This window comes from Malassezia sympodialis, genomic scaffold (assembly GCF_000349305.1).
Source record: "Malassezia sympodialis ATCC 42132 genomic scaffold, msy_sf_11, whole genome shotgun sequence".
In the NCBI taxonomy this organism is placed as follows: Eukaryota; Fungi; Basidiomycota; class Malasseziomycetes; order Malasseziales; family Malasseziaceae; genus Malassezia; species Malassezia sympodialis.
Window position 1 is genome coordinate 391,894 of NW_017387809.1, and position 23,805 is coordinate 415,698.

At 52.0% G+C, this 23,805-nt stretch overlaps 9 protein-coding genes and 1 pseudogene across 10 annotated transcripts; 7 read left to right on the top strand and 3 right to left on the bottom strand.

Annotated features, from left to right (window-relative positions):
• On the top strand, positions 1-2,243 carry MSY001_2498 (uncharacterized protein; the record flags this gene model as incomplete). Its single annotated transcript, XM_018884357.1, has 2 exons — positions 1-2,032; positions 2,065-2,243. 2 exons carry the CDS (start codon positions 1-3, stop codon positions 2,241-2,243), a joined length of 2,211 nt encoding a protein of 736 aa, XP_018741024.1.
• A 65-nt stretch (positions 2,244-2,308) lies between these two features.
• On the top strand, positions 2,309-2,905 carry MSY001_2499 (uncharacterized protein; the record flags this gene model as incomplete). The annotated part of the gene is made up of 1 exon (XM_018884358.1): positions 2,309-2,905. One exon carries the CDS (start codon positions 2,309-2,311, stop codon positions 2,903-2,905), a length of 597 nt encoding a protein of 198 aa, XP_018741025.1.
• Positions 2,906-3,546: 641 nt separating this feature from the next.
• Positions 3,547-5,577, top strand: MSY001_2500 (annotated as a pseudogene). The gene is given in 2 exon segments: positions 3,547-3,805; positions 3,815-5,577. Coding segments are annotated over 2 exon segments (2,022 nt in total).
• Positions 5,578-6,302: 725 nt separating this feature from the next.
• On the top strand, positions 6,303-6,642 carry MSY001_2501 (uncharacterized protein; the record flags this gene model as incomplete). Its single annotated transcript, XM_018884359.1, has 2 exons — positions 6,303-6,591; positions 6,614-6,642. 2 exons carry the CDS (start codon positions 6,303-6,305, stop codon positions 6,640-6,642), a joined length of 318 nt encoding a protein of 105 aa, XP_018741026.1.
• Positions 6,643-7,830: 1,188 nt separating this feature from the next.
• On the bottom strand, positions 7,831-9,942 carry MSY001_2502 (uncharacterized protein; the record flags this gene model as incomplete). Its single annotated transcript, XM_018884360.1, has 3 exons — positions 7,831-7,844; positions 7,977-8,295; positions 8,692-9,942. 3 exons carry the CDS (start codon positions 9,940-9,942, stop codon positions 7,831-7,833), a joined length of 1,584 nt encoding a protein of 527 aa, XP_018741027.1.
• A 2,552-nt stretch (positions 9,943-12,494) lies between these two features.
• MSY001_2503 (uncharacterized protein) lies at positions 12,495-15,134 on the bottom strand (the record flags this gene model as incomplete). Its single annotated transcript, XM_018884361.1, has 2 exons — positions 12,495-14,662; positions 14,720-15,134. The coding sequence occupies 2 exons, from the start codon at positions 15,132-15,134 to the stop codon at positions 12,495-12,497; spliced, it is 2,583 nt and encodes an 860-aa protein (XP_018741028.1).
• A 1,164-nt stretch (positions 15,135-16,298) lies between these two features.
• Positions 16,299-17,677, top strand: MSY001_2504 (uncharacterized protein; the record flags this gene model as incomplete). The annotated part of the gene is made up of 2 exons (XM_018884362.1): positions 16,299-16,403; positions 16,439-17,677. 2 exons carry the CDS (start codon positions 16,299-16,301, stop codon positions 17,675-17,677), a joined length of 1,344 nt encoding a protein of 447 aa, XP_018741029.1.
• Positions 17,678-18,590: 913 nt separating this feature from the next.
• MSY001_2505 (uncharacterized protein) lies at positions 18,591-20,264 on the top strand (the record flags this gene model as incomplete). The annotated part of the gene is made up of 2 exons (XM_018884363.1): positions 18,591-18,968; positions 19,014-20,264. The coding sequence occupies 2 exons, from the start codon at positions 18,591-18,593 to the stop codon at positions 20,262-20,264; spliced, it is 1,629 nt and encodes a 542-aa protein (XP_018741030.1).
• A 122-nt stretch (positions 20,265-20,386) lies between these two features.
• Positions 20,387-20,709, top strand: MSY001_2506 (uncharacterized protein; the record flags this gene model as incomplete). Its single annotated transcript, XM_018884364.1, has 2 exons — positions 20,387-20,440; positions 20,464-20,709. 2 exons carry the CDS (start codon positions 20,387-20,389, stop codon positions 20,707-20,709), a joined length of 300 nt encoding a protein of 99 aa, XP_018741031.1.
• Positions 20,710-20,800: 91 nt separating this feature from the next.
• Positions 20,801-22,619, bottom strand: MSY001_2507 (uncharacterized protein; the record flags this gene model as incomplete). The annotated part of the gene is made up of 2 exons (XM_018884366.1): positions 20,801-22,540; positions 22,566-22,619. 2 exons carry the CDS (start codon positions 22,617-22,619, stop codon positions 20,801-20,803), a joined length of 1,794 nt encoding a protein of 597 aa, XP_018741032.1.
• Between the last annotated feature and the right edge of the window lie 1,186 nt (positions 22,620-23,805).

Below are 23,805 nucleotides of genomic sequence, written 5' to 3' on the forward strand. Positions count from 1 at the left end.
ATGTCGTCAGAGGCCGTGCAGGGCCGAAAGGTATGGACGCCTCCCCAGGGAAAAACGCGTATAGATCACTTCCGTGAGCGTGTGAATAAACAGCATGGACTTGACCTTCAAGACTACGCAGCATTGCACAAATGGAGCATCACACACACGGGCCCCTTCTGGCAAGCCGTGTGGGACGACATGGAAATTGTCGCGAGCCAGCCTGCCGTGGAAGTGATCCCAGAGAATGCGCCCATGTTCCCACCTGCCGAATGGTTTTCGGGTGCTCGCCTGAACGTGGCCGAAAACCTGCTCAAGCACGGTCGTGACGATGACGTGGCTCTCATCGCTTGCACAGAACGCGAGGACGATACGCGCCGCATGACCTACAGGGAGCTGCGTCGTCATGTAGCCTCTGCCACGCGTGCGCTACGAAAGCTGGGAATCAAGCCGGGTGATACGGTGGCCAGCTACTCGAGTAACTCGCCAGAAAACCTCATTGCGTTCCTCGCTTCGAGTGCCGTCGGCGCGGTGTGGACGAGTGTGGCCCCCGATTTTGGCACGGCCGGCGTGTTGGAGCGTCTGCTGACAGTGCGGCCCCGCGTTCTTTTTAGCGTCAATGCCGTGTTGTACAACGGCAAGCTCCACGACCATACTGAAAAGCTCAACTCGACGATCGTCGGTCTGCTGGCGGATCGGTCCAAGCCCGACACAGAGGCAGAGCCGGCGGACGGTGAGCGTCAGACCAAGCGTCCTCGTCTGCATGCGTCCGAGTCTGTCTTGGAGCATGTGATTGTGGTACCCTATGGTGGCTCTCATCCTGAGAAAGAGCAACGCAAAACGGGCGTCGAGTCCATGGCCCAAGATGGGGATCTTCAGCGCCACCTATGGTCGGACTTTCTCGCCAGCGGAGAAGGCAGCGATACAATCGAGTTCGAGCAGCTTGACTTCAACCACCCGCTGTGGATCCTGTTCTCGTCGGGCACAACCGGAAAACCCAAGGCTATCACTCACCGCGCGGGGGGCATGCTGATTCAGTTTGGCAAGGAGCATCTGCTGCACGGTGGCTTGACGCGCGAAGATGTCTTTTTCCAGCACACTACGATAGGCTGGATGATGTGGAACTGGCTGGTGGGCGCTTTGCTGGGCGGCTGCTCCGTGGTATTGTACGACGGTTCGCCAGCCTTCCCGACAGGTATTCTTTGGGAGCGCGCCGCGGAACTGGGTATAACCGTGTTTGGCACGTCGGCTGCCTACTTGTCACTCATCGAGCGCCGCAACTATGTACCTACCGAACTGCATGACAAGCTCAAAGTGCGCATGATTCTGTCGACCGGCTCGCCACTACGTGCCGAGCTGTACCTGTATGCGGAGAAGCTGGTCGGACGGCCGGTCATGGTAGGCAGTATTACGGGTGGCACAGATCTCTGCTCGCTCTTTGCTGACCACAACGTGAGTCTACCAGTCTATGCAGGTGAGCTTCAGTGCCTTGGTCTCGGTATGGATGTTGATGTGTTCGACGCTCAGGGCCAATCTCAGCCCGACATGGTCGAGGGCGATCTGGTATGCAAGAAGCCTTTTCCCGCGCAGCCGCTCGGATTTTGGCACCAGCCCAACGAGCGCTACCGTGACAGTTACTATACCCAGTACCCAGGCGTGTGGTACCACGGTGACTTGGTCATGCGCTCTCCGCGTGGTGGTCTGATCATGCTCGGTCGCTCCGACGGTATTCTCAATCCTAGTGGAATCCGCTTTGGCAGTGCAGAAATCTACGAAGTGCTTGAGAGCTCCGAGGCTACATCTGAAACTTCACCTCTGTCTAAGATTACCGATTCACTTGTGGTTGCGTTGAAAACGCCTGCCAAGGACGATGAAGTGGTGGTCCTGTTCCTGGTCGTGGCTGAGGATGCAGACTGGGACTCTATCGTGACCAGCGCAAAAGCCCTCATCCGCAAACAGCGCAGTGCGCGCCACGTACCTGCCTATATACGCCGTGTGGGTGGCTGCCCCAAGACCCTTAATGGAAAGCGCGTCGAGGTGCCAGTGAGAAAGTGTACGTTTTACGTCGAAGCTCGCTAATATCAGTGATCAACGGTGCTCCTATCAGCACTATTAACCAGGCGACTCTTCTGAACCCAGAAGTCCTCCCTGAATACATTGAGGTTGGCGAACAACTCCGCTCAGACCTGGCCAGTGCGAAGAGCGCGCAGGGCCCAGCGGCCGCGCCGGTCCCGGCTCCAGCGCCCTCGGCGGGAGCCTCGTAGTATAATCACGTGATTTTTCTTTTTTGTGCCCATGCCAGCGTCGACTGGCTCGACGTCCAGTTAAGATGTTCCGTGGTGGTCGCGGCGGCGGTCGCGGCGGCGGCTTTAGTGGCCGTGGTGGCCGTGGTGGTATGGCGAATGTGGGTCCGCCTGCTAGCATTATCCCGTTTGGCAAGTTTGTGCATGCTGTGGAAGGCGAAATGTTCTGCTCAGGTACCGACCCTAAGCATGTGCCATACTTCAATGCTCCGATCTTTTTGGAAAACAAAACACAGATTGGTAAGGTCGATGAGATTCTTGGGCCTATCAATGAGGTCTACTTTACTGTGAAGACGGAGCCTGGTGTGGTGGCTACCTCCTTCAAGGCTGAGGATTCGGTCTTCATTGCGTCGGACCGTATGTTGCCGATCGAGCGTTTCCTGCCCAAGCCCAAGTCGGTAATCAAAGGTCCCAAAAAGCGCCCTGCTGGTCGCGGAGGTCCCGGTGGTGCACGGGGCGGCCCCGGCGGTCGCGGCGGTCGCGGCGGCTTTGGTGGTCGTGGCGGTGCTCGTGGCGGCGGCTTCGGTGGCCGCGGTGGTGCGCGTGGCGGCGGCCGTGGCGGCGGTTTCGGCGGCCGTGGTGCTCCTCGCGGTGGTCGCGGCGGCTTCCGTGGCGGTCGCTAAGGCAGGGGCGCATGCGTCATGCTGCTTTATGCCTGTACTAGGTACAGGACCTTGTACCATAGCTGTGACTTGATCTAGAAATACCGGATCCCTCAAGGCAGATATATTAATCTATGTGACCGCGAGGCATGCTGTAGAAGAATGCACGTATCCGACGTCTTCAGCGGTATCGACACCTATATGACTCGATGCTATACCTGCGGGCACAAGCGTGGCTTGGCATTCGAGAGTAAACCAATATTTCAGTGCAGAGATACCTGTCTCCGCAACGTTATATTACAATGGAGCCTTGTTGAAAAAACACCTATTGGCCTGTCCAGTTTGAAGATACCCTAAGACGAAAGGTTCCTACGACAACATGCACACGCTAAGGTAATCAATCAGAGCGCTGATACGATGCGCGCGAATCTGAAAGGTGGGCGCCGTTTCGATGATTCTGTCCCTTGGGTGTTTTATTCATCGTCTTAATCAAACCAATGAACGCTCGTAAATCAAACATTTGATGAGCAGGTCCCATCCAAGTCATTGATAAGGACTGGTCTGCAAGCCCCTAATGTGGATAGACGCCAATTCGTTGCGATAAGAGGAGATGTTGATAAAGAAGCAGCAGTCACAGGGACACCACTTCAGTTCTTCTCATTATGAGTGAAAATCCAGCCCAAGTGCTTGGCGTCGGTGTTGGATGGGCTGTCGTCGTAGGCCTGGGTTTTGCCTTTGCAGGCCTGATGATGATCATTACGTTCCTGCAAAACAGGTTCACGGAACACAGCACCAAATCTGTGGAAGAATTCAACTCTGCTTCCCGCTCCGTTAAGCCAGGATTGGTTGCGGCAGGCATTGTGTCTGCCTGGACCTGGGCTGCTACACTCCTCCAGAGTGCCGCCACTACATATACCTTTGGTTTGTCAGGAGCGTACTGGTACGCTGCTGGTGCTACGCTGCAGATCCTTTTGTGTGCTATTATGGCTTGTAAGATCAAGAACTGCGCTCCTTTTTGTTCGACTTTCCTAGAAGTCATCCGCATTAGGCACGGCAAGAAAGTACATGCTGTCTTCATGGTTTTCGCCCTCGTAACCAATCTGCTTGTGTCTTCGCAACTTGTTCTGGGCGGTGCCGCGGTCGTAAAAGACCTGACTGGTCTGCATATCCTGGCCGGCATCTTCCTTATCCCAACAAGTGTGGCCGTGTATACCGTCACGGGTGGTCTGCGTGCCACATTTATTGCAGACTATACACACACATTGGGCCTCTTTGTTGTAATCCTCTACTTTTTCTTTAGTATTTGGACGGGCAACGGCAAGATTGGCAGTCTGGGCAAGATGGTGGAGCTTCTTCATAAAGCGGCGGAACTGAACCCTGTGGATGGGAACGCGGCTGGCTCGTACCTCACGCTCCGGTCGCAGAAAGGTCTCTTGTTTGGCATTATTAACATTTGCGGTAACCTGGCAACGGTCTTCTGCGACCAGTCGTACCACCAGCGCTCGATTGCATCGCTTCCCACTACAGCATCGCGTGGCTTTTTGCTTGGCGGCAGTGCCTGGTTCCCCATTCCATTTGTTTTCGGTACTACCATGGGTTTGGCTGCGCGGGCGCTGTCGCAACAAGATCCGAGCATGGCCCTGTTGAATGATGCTCAAGTTTCGGCAGGGCTTCCTGCTCCTTCCGTGGCTGTCGCTATCGCTGGCAAGGGAGGAGCAGTGGCTGTGCTGATTCTGCTCTTTTTGGCGGTGACTTCGGCTACGTCTGCGCAGCAAATTGCCGTATCATCAGTGTTGACCTTTGATATCTGGAAGGTCTACATCCATCCGAACCCTAAGGGACAGCATATCCAATGGATTACTCATGGTGCTGTCCTCTTGTGGGCGTTGATCATGGCCATATTCGGTCTTATTTGGAATTACGCGGGCATTGGTCTTGGCTGGCTCTATACCATGATGGGTATTGCTGTGGCACCGGCTGTCTTCCCTATCTTTGGCTCGCTTGTGTGGAAAAAGACCAATTCAATGGGTTGCGTCGCAGGTATGGTCGGAGGCTGTATCCTGGGTATCATGACCTGGCTTGTTACTGCTGGGACATTGTACAACTCAGTGACTGTGGACACCACGGGTGAACAATACCCTCTCGTGGCGGGAAATCTCGTTTCATTGCTCGTATCTACCATTATCACGGTGGTGTGGAGTCTCATCTGGCCTCAAAACTATACGTTTGCCGATACGCGCGCGTTCAATGCTCCCCTGGATGCTTTGGTGGAGCGCGATGAAGACGCCATGAAGCCTGTACCATCCGATGAGAAGCAGCAGTACGACTCAGAGATGGGCAGCAGCAAGCCTGACATCGAAACATACACTCATCAGCGCGACGCTGGTGTGGACAACATCGAGTATGTTCGTGCCGCCGGCTTGGATCCAGTCGTGATGGAGGCTACGGTGAAGCGTGTTTCATTTATTGCAGTCATTTGCTCTGTGCTTCTTGTGGTCATTGTTCCGGCCATCGCTACATCGGCTCGTGTTTGGACACCGGCTGGCTTGGGGGCATGGACCTACCTAGGCCTGATTTGGCTCTTCTGGAGCATTGTGGCTGTCGGACTTCTGCCTTTGTGGGAGGCCCGCGCAGAGCTGATGACGGTGTTTGGTGGTATTTTGCACCTTCGTCCAGCTGCTGCGATGCAGTGAGTGATCGCGATGAGCTCGTTGGGCTATCAAGATGGTCTCGGCGACTTATCGGAGCCCAATCTCGCACATGTATCATATATACCGGTCACATATAGGAATTATGCGTTCTAGGAGTTACGTGGTGTTGCGACGGCAGCACTGACTCTAGGCAGCCTGCCAAGGGACGCGTGCATCGGATGACGTCGTTATTCAGCTTCTCGTCACCTATCGACATTGATATCCGGCTAGATGATGAGCATGACAGAAAGACTGTTGAAATAAAAACAGACAGTACATCAACGGAGGTATTCCCTGTCTATCTGGACGGAGAAACATTGAGTGGGACCGTGCGTAGGACGAAAAAAGAGATTCTGACCATCAGGTGGTTATTCAGCCCCGAAATGCTAAGAAATTGATGCATGAAGGTATAAAAATTGAATTTATCGGATCCATTGGTGGGTATCAGATAGCTTACAACAGAGTTGTTCTATGACCGCGGAAACCATTATGAATTTCTATCCCTGGTGCAGGAACTCGCTGATCCAGGAGAGATTCGCGATACCGAAACGTTTCCTTTTGAATTCAAAAATGTCGAAAAGCTGTATGAGAGCTATAACGGAATCAATGTCAAATTGAGATATTACCTGCGGGTCACGATTGGCCGTCGAATGTCCGATGTCGTGCGTGAGCGAGATTTATGGGTCCACTCGTTCCGTCTTCCTGCCGATTCTAACAATGCTATTAAGATGGAGGTTGGTATTGAGGACTGTCTGCACATTGAATTCGAATACAACAAGTCCAAGTACCATCTGAAAGATGTAATTGTAGGCAAGATTTACTTCTTGCTCGTTCGCATCAAGATCAAACATATGGAGCTCTCAATTATAAGGCGCGAGACAACTGGCTCTGCTCCGAATCAGTACAATGAATCAGAGACAATCACTAAATTTGAAATCATGGATGGTGCCCCGGTGCGTGGAGAAACCATCCCGATCCGTCTATTTCTTGGCGGGTTTGAGCTCACACCAACGTTCCGTGATGTCAATAAGAAGTTCAGTACGCGCTACTACCTCAACTTGGTATTGATTGATGAGGAAAGTCGCCGATACTTTAAACAACAAGAGATTACCTTCTTCCGCATTCCGGAGAACTAGTAGCCCTGTATTGATAGTCGAGTCAGTGCCCCTCCCCTCCACATTGCGCCGTTCTCTCGATTAGCATGTGGCCCCGTCTCGTCGGCAAGTTACAGCTATTCCTGGCCGTCAGTGTAGCATTCGTACATGTGAATGCCTTTGACTGTAAGAATGTTGTTTTTGGAAAAGAGGGTCCAATCTTAGACTTAAGCCATATTTTCGCCAACGGGCCTTTGAATGTTACGCTAGAGGAAGACACCCCGCCATCAACAACGATAACGACAATAACGTTAGATTTATGCAAACCACTAGAACTGATTCCTTGGATTGATCCTTTAGATCAATGCTCTGAAAATACCAATGTTTGCAAAATTGTAAAAAATCGACGTGGAACGAGCGAAAGGGTGGAACAAATTATCACTGCTGGTAAATCAGTCAGTGGTGACCTTCAAGCAAAATCCTGGGTCGAGCATTCTCGCCCTAATAATAAGTTGGGAATAAATATTCAAGGGACGACTTGGGCTAATCTATTTCAGTCCACAGCACTGAATATAGAATGTTCATCCAAAAACGTGCAGTCTGGAAAACTGGACTATGTGGGCCAAGATAAGGGCACATTGTCTTTGACTCTATCAATACCAGGCGAATGTACTAATTACGTTTCAAAGCGATTTCGAGAAAAGCATGGCTTCTTTTCGTCATTATTTTGGGTGATCATCACGGTGGTTGGCCTGTATTTGGGAATTGGTGTTTGGTACAATTACACTCACTATGGATCTAACGGTTGGGATCTGTTGCCTCACCGTGATTTCTGGCGCGAAGTGCCCTACATGGCACAAGATGCATTTCGGCATATTCGGAGGACTATCAATGAGCCATTGTCTGGTCAAGGGACCGGTCGCGCAGGGTATGAACCCGTATAATCAACGAAAAGCATAGTGGAAAAAAAAAATAGCCTACGAAAATCCTAGGTTGTTTCGTATGTTTGTTTATACAAGGGATGATTGAACTTTCGCAGCGATCACATTTGCATCCAGGCAACTGACCATTATGGGATATAAAGACATGAGCCGTTGACAACGATGCTGCGTGCCTGAATACAATGTCCTTGATTTAACTTGTGAGTTGGAAGCTGTTCGTATTAGATCATCGGTTCTTGAACAGGGATAATAGTCATGTCGGAGTTTGAGAATGTTAGTTCACGTTCACTTTCACTTGCAGGTACCCTAAGTCCCAATTCGTGGGCCGAACTCAAATCCTTCGGCTCGCTTGAATGGAAATCTGTACTTGTCATTGTGTGTCCGCCCATGTCAGACTTCAGTTCGCCGCGTTCAAGTTGGTCCAGATCAGCTGTCCCATGTTGAATATTAGTGGCGTCAGAGGAATGCTGATCAAGGCCACTTGCAAATACGTAAGATGGCGGAGGCGCCGTGGGAGGCACATTGGAAGGCAATTCTTCTTCCTCTTCATCGCCATCTTGAGGATCTGTGACATCTGGTTCGTCGTTCTCGTCGTAGGCTAGAGTAGGAACCGCCACTTCTTCGTCGACAAGGTCGAACTTCTTCTCGGGAGCGCCCACCACCTTCTTGCGGGCTGTAACGTTCCACTTCGTGAGGCCCAATACGTTACGGTAGTGTGCCATTAAGCAGATTATATTCTTAAACATCTCATAGAAAGGAGAGATAATAAGATACTTGATGTATGATTTCAAGTTCAAATCAGGATGTCTCTCGTGTCGCACATGCCAAGCGGCTAACAAAGCCAAGACAGGACCCTGACCAGCTTGGAAACCCGTGACAGGGAATAGATACCACGCAAAGCGGTGATCACGGGCATAAGAATAAACGCAAGCACCAAGAATCCACGGGGTTAGGTAGTAAAAAAGCTCACGCCAATGGAGCATGAGAAATATCATGAAACGACGATACAAGGATAACCGAGGGTTAACAAGCAGTCGTAAATGACGCGTGCCGACTTGACTCCAACCCTGTGACCAACGCACTCGTTGCTTCATAAGACCCTTTAGATCACTGGGCGATTCCTCGTGAGAGGTCACAGTCGGATCAAACTCAATTTTGGCACCGCTTCCCAGGGCACGAAAACCGGAATCCACATCCTCAGTAAGCATCGTGTCGTCCATCTTAATTCGCTGGAGTAGCTCAAATTTCCAAAAGCCATTGCTTCCACCGAAGATACCAAAGCCACGCACGAATGCACCACCCGCATGGTTAACCGCGTAAATAGTGTCAAACTCAGCAGCGATGTTTGTTGAACCACGAGAGACCACACAGCGACCTTGCACAAGATCCGCATTGCGATGCTTGAGAGTTTGAAGAGCATGGATCACAGAGTGTTTGGCCGGCTGATGATCGGCATCGTACATGACGACAACCTCAGGAGGACTAGTTTCCGCAAAGTAGTCGATGGCTGAATTTACGTTGTGAGCTTTAGAGCTAGAGGACAACACATTGTGATCTTGGACAGTGACACCAGAAGGCGGCTCCAAACTTGCAATAATACTGCGCAAGTACTTGACCTGTTCAGGCTTGCCGCCATTGTGAGCAACCAGGATACGAAATTGAGTTCCCTCGGGCAAATCCACACTCATTACGGCCCGGATACAGTCTTCGATCGTATCAATCTCATTTGGAAGATAGGCGGAGATGATAGCACCGATATTCTTGCACAAATCATCCGTTCCGGCTTCACGATGCAGCTTGTTGATGTAGTACCAATGAGGAATAGAGCCCAGAGCCTCAATGACCAACCAAAGTGTTGTCAGGAAAAGAGCACCAGAACTTATCCAGAAGACATAGATGAGACCTGTCTGTGGAATTGCATAACAGATACCGAAAGGTAAACCGAAGATGATGATCAAAGCATAGATGTATTGCAGGTTCTCCTTAGTCCATGTACCATAGACAGCTAGCTTGGAAGCGTTGTATTTAGCTTGGAGGCGTTGAAAGAAGTTGGAGCGCTTCGATTCATGCCCAATACTAGATTCAGTCCCCAGCACTGAACTGGCTTCACTCGAGCCACTACTCAAGGTTAGCAAGTCATCCTCAGGGCTGTTCCTCCCTAGCACGGGAACAGGTACATATTCGGGGTACGAGTCTTTGATGAACGCCTTTTGAGGCTCTCTTGGATCACTCGACTCCTCTGGATCCACAGGAATTTGATCCTTCACGTCGTGGTAGGTGCCATCGGCTGGATCGATCACTGGCTCAACTAGGATCGGCTCTCTCTGAACCATAGTGGCCGAATCCCTTTAAAGCCAGTAAAGCTGGTTAAGCTACAATGAGGTATATGAAGAAAATTCGTTGACTATAATGTGACTATCCGTGTCCGCTCTGTCTAGCAAATTCTCTGGGTCCGTTCACCGACAGACAAACTAACCGATACGAACTCGGCTTGGCTTATTCCTCATCACCTTACATAGAACGAGCGATAATTGGACTAACTGTATTCTTCAGGAATAAGATGCATTCAATTGCATTAGGCAACTTGGGCAAAATATCCCAACCACATGGTAGATAGACGAATCATAGAGCCTATGATGATGACAAAAAGCAAACCTGCGCCCTGAATGAAACTTAGCAACTAAGGTTCGTACCCAGGTAAAAATTAACTATTGCGACTTAAATCGGTACATGACTAATATCATCTATGACATTGCTCTCGCTAATTGGTTGTGCTCTGTGTGTCCAAAAAAACGTTACGAATGAAAAACGCTCTCATCAAACGCCGTCAGAGGAAAAAAAAAAAATCCTTTCGTTGGAGTGGCTAACTTGGGTGCGCTGCTCACACTTGATACTCTGCCCACGAGGAAGCCTGTGAGTGAAAAGCATTAAGGGAGTATTATCAGAAAATTATCTCGCCACTTTAACAAATCGGGGGGTCAGAATATTATGTATGAGTGGATAATTTCAGCGACAAAGTTTGTCTACGTTTAGCAGTGATATCTGACCTAGTCCATTGAAGATCCTCAGTTCTAGTATGTTTTTTTCATTATCAATGATTGATGTATGTAATGTGACTTTTCGTAGTTTGCCTAACTAGGTCGTCTTATTGGACATAACATTCGCTTTCAAATCAGTTGCCATCAGCGAACAAGAACACGTAAATGGGGACCATGCTGACTAATCTTGAGACAGCAGTATCACCTACGCATCGCGGATTTGAATCGATGGTTGCTTATGAAGACATCACAAGACTTGCGAGGACTCACGCCGCTTGAGAAGCGAATCCATACGGCAGCACTGGCCTCTGAGGGAAGTACTTTGACGGGCAATCAGTTAGAAACCCAGTTTGCCGATGTTCCAATCGAGGATCAGCTTCTCGCAATCAACGGTTTGCTGAAAAAGAACTTGTTCAATGCTCAGAAAGGACCCAGAGGTATCCAGTATGCGGCTGTTTCAAAGGGCGAGGCAAGTATTTTGGGAACGATGGACTCCAATGAACTCATTATCTACAATCATATCAAGGAGGCCAAGAATGAAGGCATTTGGACTAAATTAATTAAGGCGCGCACTAACCTTCATCAAACAGTAATGACAAGATGTCTTCGTCTCCTTGAACAAAAGCAGCTAGTCAAATCTGTCAAGTCAGTCAAGTTTCCTACCCGGAAAATATATATGCTATATGACCTGACGCCTTCGATTGAGCTGTCCGGTGGTCCATGGTATACTGATAATGAGCTTGATACAGGTTTTATCCACGAGCTTTCTATGGCCTGTTTGAGATTTATTCAGGCCAGAACATGGCCCAAGGATGGAAAATCGTCGGCTTTATACCCAGTGTCACAGACACAAAATCTTCCCACTGCTCACAGCGTTTATCGATATCTTAGAGGAGCTAGACTCACGGATACTGAATTAGAGCCGGAACATGTGGTTGCTTTATTGGATCTACTGATATATGACAATGAAGTGGAAAAAATTCCTGTGTTACCGACTCGGATGGCGTCGCAGTCAACAGGAATGGAGGGTTCAAGCAGTGATTCAGAGCAAGAAGATCGAAGGTTGCGCACAAAACGCAAATCTCGCAGATCTGTTGAATCTTCTGATCGTGAAGATGATGCTGAAAGAAATGACTCTGATAATTCTGATTCGTCAGAATCTGTTGTTAACATTGAATCGACTGTTCGTCGCAGCGGAAAAAGAAAGAAAACTGCCATCCATGAGCGACAGTACGATAGCGGGTCAAGTGAGGAAGAAGATCTCTCTAGGCGCCGTTCTGTTGTTCAAGAACGCGAGCCAAGCGATTCTACTGTTACACATGTGCCTTATGTGTACCGTGCCATAAAACCCATGGAGCAAGAATCGACAAAATTGATTTCAATGAAGTTCGTCCCGTCCGATTCATACATCTACGATCATTGTGATTTTTGCCATGCAATGGATTTTGATGATGGAATTGTATATGGTGACCCATTTTCATTACCTGAAGAGGAGAAAAATGTGTAACAATAGGTATCATTAGGTTATTCAAAGACAACAATTTTAAGTGTAATAATAGCTATACAGCTTGCGTATATTGTGCGCGACACGTATGTAGAGTACAGGACGAGCGCAAAAATTTTCCAAAAATGTGACAAGAGTGGGATTCGAACCCACGCCCGAAGACAACGGAAGCTAGTAGCTTAGGAATTAAGGAAACCTTAACGTTGCGCCTTAGACCACTCGGCCATCTTGCCGTTCCTTGGAGGTTATACTTTCGAGTAACATAATTGTAGTGACTCCTATCTAGAGAGTGGCAGAGTTACTTTCTTGTTGCTACCACACGCACTTCTTCTCACTGGTCCCCTTACTTACGTTCAGCACTACTTAATTTGCGCATTTTCTGGTCAGCATTTTTGACAAACGTCCAGTTAGGAGGAAGCGGCTTGTTGTCATCATCAAAGGACGCCCATTTGAACTTCTTTTGTAAAGTCATCGGAAAGAATTGACCAATATTCATAATTTCTAGATCAAGTTCCATCTTCTCGCTTGCAGCAGCAGTTTCGGCCGTGATAGGCTCCTTTTTTACTTTTTTGCTTGTTTTGTTTGAGTCTGATAGCGGTTTGATAGGGTTTGTTGGTGTCAGACTTTGCAACTTCTTGTCCCACTTCTTCAGCCAAGCAACGGTAATACGTGGGTCGATGTAATTCATCTTCGACGTTCCCAGAGACACGTCACTTGTGTTGTGCTTGTTCAAAAGCTCCGCCTCTTGTTTCTTGATAGCCTCAAACTTGCCTAGGATTTTTTTGGCAGCAGAGGGAACATTGCATGAAGCAGCTTCGGATTTGTTTGATTTACGCTCGCGTTCGAGCATTTTCAAATGAGCATCGACCTTCTTTAACTCTGCGTCTAGCTCAGTCTTAGTAGAAATCTTAGATATTTTGACGTCTTCCTCCTCTTCCTTGAGCTTTTTCGTTGTAGATTTGCGCTGCTCTGCCTGATACCGACGTTCCGACTCCTGCCGCTCAAAGGCCGAGATCATCCGCGCCTTTTTGGCTTGGATCATCGCCTCTTCATGCTCTTTGATACGTGACTTATCAAAGTCAGGTTCCTTCAGAATTAAGGCCCAATGTTTTGCAAATGGGTAGTCTTTGGGCGGGTAGTCCTTTTTCAAGTCAGCACCCTTGTGGAAGGTGAACAGTTTCTGTTGCTCCTTATAAATGTCGTACTTTAGGCCGTAGATCTTATCTTTTGTGCGGTCTAGGGATTTTCCGAGGTTAACATGGTTGACAGTTTTTTGATGGTTGCAAAGTATAGCCACTTGGCGGTTTGCTTCATTGTAAGCAATCCTAAGATTAGCTGGGTTGATTTCACGCTCTTGCGGAGTAGGACGCGTCGCAAGCCATTCTTCAGTGTGGTCGAGAAGGCCCTGGAATGTGGCAGAGGCATTGTAGGTACGGAACACCTTTGCACTTAGACCCTTCATGTATTTTCCAAGAAATTGATTGACAACATCAGGTGGCAACGGTGTCATCTTGTCGCCTCGCACCTTAGGCGCCGTAAAAATAGGGTCGTCTGGGCCCTTCTCCTGCAAAACGCCATTGACCTTGGACCCGTCAGTCTTTAAAAACATAGCAATGTTTTTGTAGACATCGACATTGTTAATCGTGAGGGTTTCTTCAAATTTCATAGAGTCTTTACCCAGGAAAGATAGATTGAGCCGGTTTGGTGGTACTAATGTAGCGTGCCCGCATCGGAGAGAGCATACGCCATAGGTCTCTGCTTCGTCCTCTCCCTTTTCGTTTCCAGCACGAAGTGAGAAGTTATCAATGAGCCACACAATCGTCGCAACCATGCGATCCACGCGGTCTTTCGATGTCAGATTCTTTAAAACGTCAGATCGGACCTGCTTAACACAAGCATCAAGTCGGCGTGCTTTCTCGAATTTCTCGCGGTCGGATTCGGTCTTGAAGTTACTCGAGGCATCTAGGAAGACGTACTTAAAGCTTCCGTTAATGTTTTCGCGCCAGAGGGCAAGCCAAGTAACATCTTTTCTCTCCACAACCTCGCCCCATTTGTGGCCTGAGGGAGGAGCAGGGGGTGGATGATCTGCGCTGTGATTTATGGTTATCTGTTCGGGGAGGATACGAGTCTTGACCCGACCAGCCTTGGGATGAGCACCCCGACCGAGGAAAAGACCTGGCGGCTCTACTGTGACATTCCCTGCTTTCTGAGGTGTGCCATCTACTAGGCACAATTTGTATTCGTTGTCAGCTTCCTTTCGTGCTGCCAGTTCCGCCTTTCGAGCAGATGGGGCCATGCTCTTTTTTCTCTCTGCTTCAGCTTCTTTGAGAGAGCGCCAGTAATTGAACATGTCGCGGAAATCCAATTTTTCAAACTTGCTAATTTTCGTTCCATCCTTAGGGGGATACCGCTTCAAATACTTCTGGAAATCTTCGAAGAAATTCTTGTTGAAGATCGGATTCGAAGCATGCTGTGTTTCGAGTTTGACGGCGTAAAACATAGCCACCTCTTCTGACTCAGGAGGTAGGGGAACGCTATGGCCTGCTTGTTAGACCTTAAGACACATACCATCATAGCGTAGCGTCACATCCTTAGGAAGAGGGGTGTAGGGCTCAGGAAATTTAGGACCCTTGTGAATGAGTGTGTTCCATCGCTGCTCTCCACCGCCTTCGATGTCAGCTTTAGATTGGCTTTGCTTGGGTTTCGAGCGAGAAGCTTGTTTTCGCTTTTTGCCCGACAGCGGCATGTCATCGTTTTCGTCGCTTTCTTCGTCACTTTCTTCGTCACTTTCCTCGTCTTCCGGTTCCTCCTCCTCTTCTGAGCTGTTTTCTTTAATATTATTCCTCCGCTGGATCTGCTTGCTCACAGGCACGTCAGAATCCGAGTCTTCGGCGGAAGTTTGCAATCTCAAAGGCATATCTTCGTCAGAATCTTCTTCCTCCTTGATATATTTGGAGCTATTTATCTGCTTCTTGGGACGCATGCTGGTTGACATGACGATCGTCCCCTCGCATACAAAGGACGCGCAGTTCCAACGCGTAAATGAACGGCTTGTCGGCTTGAAGGAAGCCCTTGCGCGCACCTCAACCGCGGAGCACGCGTCGGTCACGTGAGTGAGTTGGACAGGGTCGGCTCGTCTCCGTTCGCGCTTCCGTGCCACTGAACGGTAGCTACACTTTGTGCACGGTACGTTGAAATGGGTGTATTTGGTTCATCGTGCTAACATTTTGATGTGATTCATAACATGAAATGACTTGTGCTACTGGTCTATCTCTTGTGAATGACTATTTCCACAGAACAGGCGCATCCATTATGTCTCAGCTCTACCGTGACCCCTGGGCTAAGCGCGAGGCTTGGCGCAAGCACCCTATTTTCTCTCATGGCTTCTACTTCCGCCATATGTTCCCAGGCCTCACTCTGGGTGTGGGCGCGTTTGTGGTTTACTGCGCTTGGGAGAAGCTCGGCAAGAAGCCGTCCAGCCATGGTGGACATTAACTGGTGTATTAATGGGTGTAAGATGCAAAAGTGACTCGTCATGAGAGGAAAACTGTTGGTTTGATCTCCTATGGGGCCATTGTCGCTAAATGCTCGACCCTGACGATAGGTCTTTATCCATTGGTACGGGCGAAAAGTGCATGCATTATGCCCTTATCTCTCCTTGCTAATTTCCCCATGGTACTACATAGCTAGAAAAGATATCATACGACGTTATATTTCGCCGCGTTGCCGTGGCGATCGCGATGGGACCGTCTGAAAAGTAGAAACGATGAACGGGCCGTCTTGTGTAATTCCCAGTAATTCAGCAAGTCGCGATTGCCTGCATAAAAACCCTTTCATTTGATTTCTTGCTTCGCGCCCCACATTGGGCTGGACTTGCCGTCGACTGGGTTGATAGAGTGTTCGGTGTTGTACCAACACTCTGGACGTTCATGGCAGATGAAATAAAAGGAGGCATATCCGAGCCCCTAGCTGTAGGTTCAGCGGAAGCAAAGCCAAATATGGATTCTAAGATCGGGACCACGGCAGATGCTAAAGCTGCTGATATACAGACGCGCCCATCGCGTCGAAAAAAGGCGAGTCGCGCATGCTACCATTGCCAAAAAGCGCATTTAACCTGTGATGACTGTACGTGTAGATCCCTTCTCACATGCAGCGCGACCGTGTCAACGGTGTATTCGAAAGGGCCTCGCAGACCAGTGTGTCGATGGCTATCGCAAAAAGGCCAAGTATCTTCTGGAGGAAGATGAAATGCGTACGTACTTTGATACTAATGGTTGAGCATCCAAGATGCCCCACCCTCTCGCCCGTGACACGTCTGTACAACCTCATGATGTGTTTGGAAATGTACCGAATAAGGTGGCCGCGCGAGGACCAGCAAATGGTGGCTGTCCAGATCACACTACAGTTGCAACTCTGTATGAGCATGGATCATCAACAGGCTATCTTCGTCAAGAATCTGGTTCATTGGGTCGGTTATCTCATCCAGCCACCTCGCTGCCTCCTTCATTCGAGTCTAACTCCGCCTTGGGATTCGACTCTACCTCTTTGGAAAGCTCAATCCTAACGTCAATGTTGCACGACGTGGACAATGTCAAAATGAACAGTGACTCGCCTGATGTTCCTTCAGTACCGGCTATGGACCTGATGGATAGCTATACCCATGTCAACAATGTTCACTCGGGCGAAGACACGCTGGGAGCTTCTGGCTGGAGTGAACAGCAGTCGCCTTTGCAGTCAATGCTGGGCCAGTCCCCGGGTGAGTTTGGCACTATGCCTTCGTCATTTCCAGGTGGAGAGAACATGCGTGAGTCCTCCTTGCTCGGACATGCGGGCGTTGGTCCATCCTCCCTAGAGAAAGATCCAGTGATGGCGCCACCATTGCCTACGCAGGAAGCAGGCATCCGGCGCGGCCAAAGTGGACGGCCTGAGCAGGATCCGAACTCTGAGTCTGTGTGGAGGCAGCGTGTTGCGAAGGTATATCGCGATAAGACGGAACCTTTTCGGTACACCGAGGGGTACCACATTTTACTGAAGTATGCGACACAGAAGTATGACAAGGCTGATGTTTTGCGCATTGTGCGTGCTCTCGCTATATACCGCCCCTCTTTGATTGCCCTTCAGATGCCGCTGAGTGAAGAGGACGAAATCTTTGTGGAGCGTGCCTTTCAGCGCACGATTCTCGAGTTTGAAAAACTGATTTCTCTTTCAGGGACGCCCACTGTTGTTTGGCGTCGAACTTGTGAGATTTCTCTTGTGGGCACAGAATTTTGTATGCTTACCCAATGGTCCAAGGAGGATCTTATCGGCAAATACATCTATCAGTTTATGGACAAGGAGTCTGTGTTGAACTACTGGGAAATGTTCGCCAATCACGCCTTTGAGAACACATCCCAGTCAGTCATGACCAAGTGTGTGCTATTCTCTCCGTCTGGCAAATCTATTCCTTGTACTTGGTGCTTTACGATTAAGCGTGATCCATTTGAGCTACCAGGCTTTGTGGTAGGGAATTTTTTGCCGATTATGTAGCCGTGTACCTGTACGAACAATTGGCCCATTTTGTGGTTCCACTCGAGGACTACATCACGTGCAACAGTCGTGCTACTTGGGAATCTCATGCTCGGCCAAGAGCATGTTGGGAATACCATTACGAATAGGATACGTATGAGAACAGTTGGGGCAGACCATCTCTCCCTCCACAACATGTAGCTGGAGCATAAGTGCGCCTGAACGTACCTGTAAGAGGACATGATGCAATGCTTGGAGGAAGGCCTCATCCGGCTCCTGTTCCAGGAAGTTGGGGGGATCCATAGGAAGAGATGTGTCCCCCAGCTTCTGTTAGGACGAGAAAAGGAACGTACATCGCGCGCGGTCGATACAAAAGCGGGCCAGGCGAGTTTTGGCAAGAAGCCTTTCAGGAACGTATCGTTATATTCCGCCTCAATGAGCTCCAGCTGGACATTTTGAAGCTTGAGAGGGAAGTTATTCGACGATGAACCACAGCCCTTTGCGTGACAGGCAAGCAAGTTGTGAGTAAGAAGCCGCATGGACCAGCGCCTTTGCGTCGTCTGCTGCGGGCGACCACGACGTGCAGCTACGATGAGGAAATCCGCTTCGCCTCTGCCCAATGACTAAGCATCGGCCGAACCCCGGACACGGGCAACACGCGCTCGTGCCACTCACAAAGCGTGCCTGTGACCGAGCTATCCAGGCGTAAGCAGGCCGGTGCGGGGAACTGATTCCGATTTACTCCGATTTTGTGGGGTCAAGTGACAAATCGTGTCGATTCCCCATGTGGCGGACTGCAGCCTAGCCGTGCACGGGCATTATAGGGCCGGAGCTCCCCGGCTAACCAAACCAGATCGCCGACACTGGAGAGCAATTAGCGTATATATAGAGCAACGTCGAGTGGAGCTGTTCTTTGTTACTTACGTCTTACAATATGACATCGCCCGGCAATCATCATGATGAACTCCCCAACCACAACGAAGCTACTCCTCTCGTTGGCATGGATATTCGCATGTTCTCGGATGCAGGTTTCGATATGGACCGCGTGTCCCTGAAGCGCAACATGTCAGTGGCTGAGCTGTACGAAGAGGCTATCCGTAAGGAAGGTGCCGTGATCTCGTCCAGCGGTGCCCTGATCAACTTCTCCGGCAAAAAGACGGGCCGCAGTCCCAAGGACAAGCGTATCGTGTACGAGGAGACCTCGAAGGACCACATTTGGTGGGGTCCCGTGAACATCAAGCTTGATGAGCACACGTTCGAGATCAACCGCGAGCGCGCCATCGACTACCTGAACACGCGTGAGGACATTTACGTGTTTGATGGCTTTGCTGGCTGGGAACCCCGCTACCGCATTAAGGTCCGCGTTATTTGCGCTCGTGCCTACCACGCCCTGTTCATGCACAACATGTTGATCCGCCCCACACGTGAGGAGCTGGAGCACTTTGGTGAGCCCGACTTTATCATCTACAATGCTGGCCAGTTCCCTGCCAACCGTTTCACTACGGGTATGACTTCGTCGACGTCGGTGGAGATCAACTTCAAGCGTCGCGAGATGGTCATCCTGGGTACCGAGTACGCGGGTGAGATGAAGAAGGGTATCTTCTCGGTTATGCACTACCTGATGCCTGTCAAGTACGGCCAGCTGTCGCTGCACTCGTCGGCGAACCAGGGTGAGAAAGGCGATGTGTCGGTGTTCTTCGGTCTCTCGGGTACCGGCAAGACAACTCTATCAGCGGACCCCTCACGTATGCTGATTGGCGATGACGAGCACGTGTGGTCGGACCACGGTGTGTTCAACATCGAGGGTGGCTGCTACGCCAAGTGCATTGGCCTGAACGCCGAGAAGGAGCCGGAGATTTTCGAAGCCATTCGCTTTGGTTCCATCCTCGAGAACGTGACCTATGACAAGGACACGCGTGAACCCGACTACGACGACGCGTCCATTACGGAGAACACGCGCTGCGCCTACCCGATCCACTATATCCCTCACGCCAAGATTCCGTGCATTGCGGACGCACAGCCGTCGAACGTGATTATGCTCACCTGCGATGCGTTCGGTGTGCTACCGCCCGTGTCGAAGCTCACGTCGGAGCAGGCGCAGTACCACTTTATTGCCGGCTACACATCCAAGACTCCCGGCACGGAAGATGGTGTGGTGGAGCCATCGCCGACGTTCTCGACGTGCTACGGCCAGCCCTTCATTGTGCTGCCTCCCCAGCGCTACGCGACGATGCTGGCTGAGCGCATGAGCCATGTCAAGTGCAACGCGTGGCTGGTGAACACGGGCTGGACCGGCGGCAAGTTCGGTGTGGGTCGCCGCTGCCCGCTTAAGTACACGCGTGCAATTTTGGACGCGATCCACGACGGCTCGCTGGCTAACGCTGAGTTCGAGGTCTTTGCACCGGGTGTGTTTGACCTGCAGGTGCCGAAGGCCGTGAACCAAGTGCCGACAGAGCTTCTCGACCCCTCGAAGGCCTGGTCTGACAAGGCGGCGTTTGAGGCGGAGTTGAAGAAGCTCGCGGGTATGTTCTCGGACGCCTTTGTCAAGTATGAGAAGGAGGTGAAGCCGGAGGTGCTCCGGGCTGGCCCCAGCACCAAGCGTGCATGAATAATTAGACTGATAGTGTGTGTGGAATGATGACTTTGCATCAGAAGGGCGCCATTGGATGTTGTGGATTTATGCGACTATGTGCCCGAGCGCAGCCGCCACGCCGTCGCTAGATAGCGGTCATGTCATCGTTCGTCTCGTGGCTGCGCTCGCCTGCTGCGCGCGAGTACTTCTTTGTAGGTATTATGCGCTAACACAGTCCACACACTTTTGGGGTCCGGTGGCCAACTGGGGCTTGCCGCTTGCGGCCATCGCGGATCTGAAGAAAGATGAGACGCTGATCTCGTCCACCATGACGCCAACGCTGTTCCTCTACTCGTGTGTGTTTATGCGTTTTGCCATGCGTGTGCAGCCGCGCAATATGCTGTTGTTTGCATGCCACCTGACTAATGCCACTGCCCAGGGCGTGCAGGGCCTGCGCCTCTTGGTGCGTAGTAACAACTGACACAGCGCTATAAGTATGAGCACGGCGAGCTCGGTCCGCTCTCCAAGAAGACGGCGGCCACGTGAGGAATGAATGCTATAGAAACATATGGCTAGATTGGCGACGGCCGCGGCGCCGGCGCCGACAGCAAGACTTGTTCAGACGCATAGTGCGTGCCAGGGCCTGGCGGTGAACTGGGCCGGGCTGTGGCTGAGCGATCTCGCGAGCTCTTGCGGAAGCGGAACTTGGCCAATGCACTAGGCGCTTTTTGGAGGCTCCGCGAGCGCGATTCACGCGTACGGGGGCTGAGCGGCACAGGGCGCAGCTCGATCGGCTCTTCGGACAGGTCGCAGTACTCGTCAACGATCCCCGTCGGGGAGGCGATCTTGTCATCGTCGCCCTCCAACTCGCTTGTGCCCCAGATAGGCGGGAGATCGAGGCTGTATGCGGGTGCAGAGCGGTCCTCAGACGGTGGGCGAGCGCCCACATCGCCATCGAGCCCCATCGCGGATGGCGTGAAGCGGCGCTGACTCTTGGTCCGGCCGTTTTCAAGTATGGGAACGAGTGCATGCGTTTCGTCGTGTGCAGGAGATAGGCGCGGCCCACTGAATTCGGTATCGTCGTCGAGCGCCTCGCCATGGTGTCCATGTGGCTGTGTGGCGCCTTCGGTGAACTTGACATGGTGGTCCGCCTCAGGCGAGAACGACACCGGGCGGTCGTACAGCTGGTACCGCGGCATGTCGTGACCGAGTGCGTGGGTTGTTAGCGGCTCGAGCGAGGTGTCCGGGCGCGTCTGCTGTGATGCAGCGCGGCGCACCGTGCGCGCGCGCATGATGCTGCCGACGATGCCCATGCCGCCGCGGATCGTGTCGACGCCGGGGTCCTCGATCTGTATGAGATCGTGCTGCTTCTCGAGCTCTCGGCCCATTTCCATAACGCTCAGGAGCATGGACGACTTGCGATCCAGGCCCTGCTGTTGCTGCAGCTCTTCGGGGTCCATCTTGCTGAGCTGCAGGAGCGTGATGCCCGCACAGATCGTGAGGAAGCCAAAAACGATCGTGACGATCGCCACGGGGCTCGCGTGCAGTCCCTGGGACAGGATGACCGAGGTAATGATGGTGGCTGCAGTGAACAGGACATAGTACGTCGGCGTCACGGCCGCCGTGTTGAACAACTCGAGCGCCTTGTTCAGGTAGTTGATCTCGACAAGCAGCGTGACGACCACAAAGCCGAGCAGGAAGTAGGTGAACCAGTACGTGAACTGGTTGTACCCCCGGATCGACAGGATGATCGCCGAGCCGAGACCGGAGGTGACGCTCACACTAAGACCGCCAATCACGCTGCACACAGTGACGTACACGAGCATGTTCTTTTTTCCGTACCGCGGCGCAATGACAAATATGAGAACGAGCGCCGCCACAACACAGATGCCCAGCCAGGCGAGGAACCCCGGCGCAATAAACAGATGCTCGTACGAGTGGATGTTGCCGTCGATCTTTTGCTCCGGCGCGTTGATTGCGATGATCACTGAGCCGACAATGCACAAAAAGCACCCCACCTTGCCAAAGAGCGTGAGATGCTCCTTGAGAAAGATAGCGGAGAGCACCGCGCACACCACGACGGACAGTGCGCCCATCGGCGTCACAAGCACGGCGTCAGCAAACATGTACGCAACAAAGTTGAGCACCTCACCCAAGATCATGATGATCATGCCCGTCCACCACATCGGGCTCTTGAGGTACGCGTGCGCATCACCCGCCGTGACCGCATACTTTCGCTGCGCGGCGAGCAGGCCCTTTTTCTTAAACACAAAGGACGAGCCGATAAACAGCCCGCTCCCTACAGCAAGTGCCTGGAATTAGCAGCAAGTAACGCACCAGTCCCACATATTTAAAGCCAGGCGGATTGCTGTCCCCGCCGCTAGTGCTCATCGCCACGCAGGCACAGACAAGCAGGTTAGCCGCGCACCGCCTGTTTTGGGTCGACCTCCACTTGTCGCCCCGCGATCTGTCGCTCGCCATGGACGACGCCCCGCAGGCCTCGTCTGCACGGCGCGCCCCCCACGGCATCATTGATCAACATGTCGTTCAGCTCAAGAGCGAAGAGGACCGAATTACGAATGCGGTGTCGCCGTGGGAAAGTGGCGATGTAGACGAAGTGTCGCCAGCCACCACCCCGGTGCGCCGCGGGCTGAACCCACTTCATCTCTTCCGCCCAAACACTGGGCGTCGCGTGTCGGGACCGAGCGAAGGACGCAAATGGAACCCATTCCGCTCGTCGAACGAGGGTCGCAGCCGCAGCCGCAGCCGCAGCGATGTGGGGCGAGGGCTGCGCGGCACGCACCGCCGCTCGACCCACAGCCCCGTAGACGGCTGGAGTGTCGACAGCGATGCACGCCCACTGGGCCTTCTCGAGCCACTGAACGTGATACGCTCGCATGAATCGTCACACTCAGCGACGGGCTCCATACAGGGCATCCGCCTCGATACGAACTTGGACAATATTGACGACATTGTCGATACATCGCGCCTGATGCCGACCGAGAGCGTGGGGGGGGAGCGTCTCAGCACGGGCAACGTGTCTCTGCCCCCTGTGACGCCCCGCGTGCTCTCAGATGGAGCGCGCGCGAACCTGGCCGGGTCCGAATCCTCGTCACGCCGCGGCTCGGGCAGCGCTACACTCTCGCCGCGCCCGTCGTCGTCGCTGGATGGCCACTACTCGCCGGCTGGCTCGCTTCCAGGCTCTCTGGCGCTTCGCACGAGCCTGAGCCTTACTGAGGCGTCTACGGAAGAGCGTCGCTCCAGCAGTCCGCGCGCTGCGCCGCCCCTGCTGTTGCCCCAGATCGGCGCTGCGTCCGCGTCCAGCGCCTCGGGCTGGACCGCGCCGCCCAGCTGGGCCGTCCTAACCCAGGCAAGCGAGCAAGAGGCGATGAGAAATGTCGGCAGTGAGTACGCTGACGACGACGCCGAGCCGCCGCCGCCGCCCGCGCACTACGCCGGCGGCGACGCCGCACTCACCGACGACACGAGTGGCTCGTCCCTCCAGTCGAGCATCGTCATTTTCGAGCCGGAGCCCGACACGGTCAAGGTGCGCGCCGCGCCGCCGGTCTGCCACAAG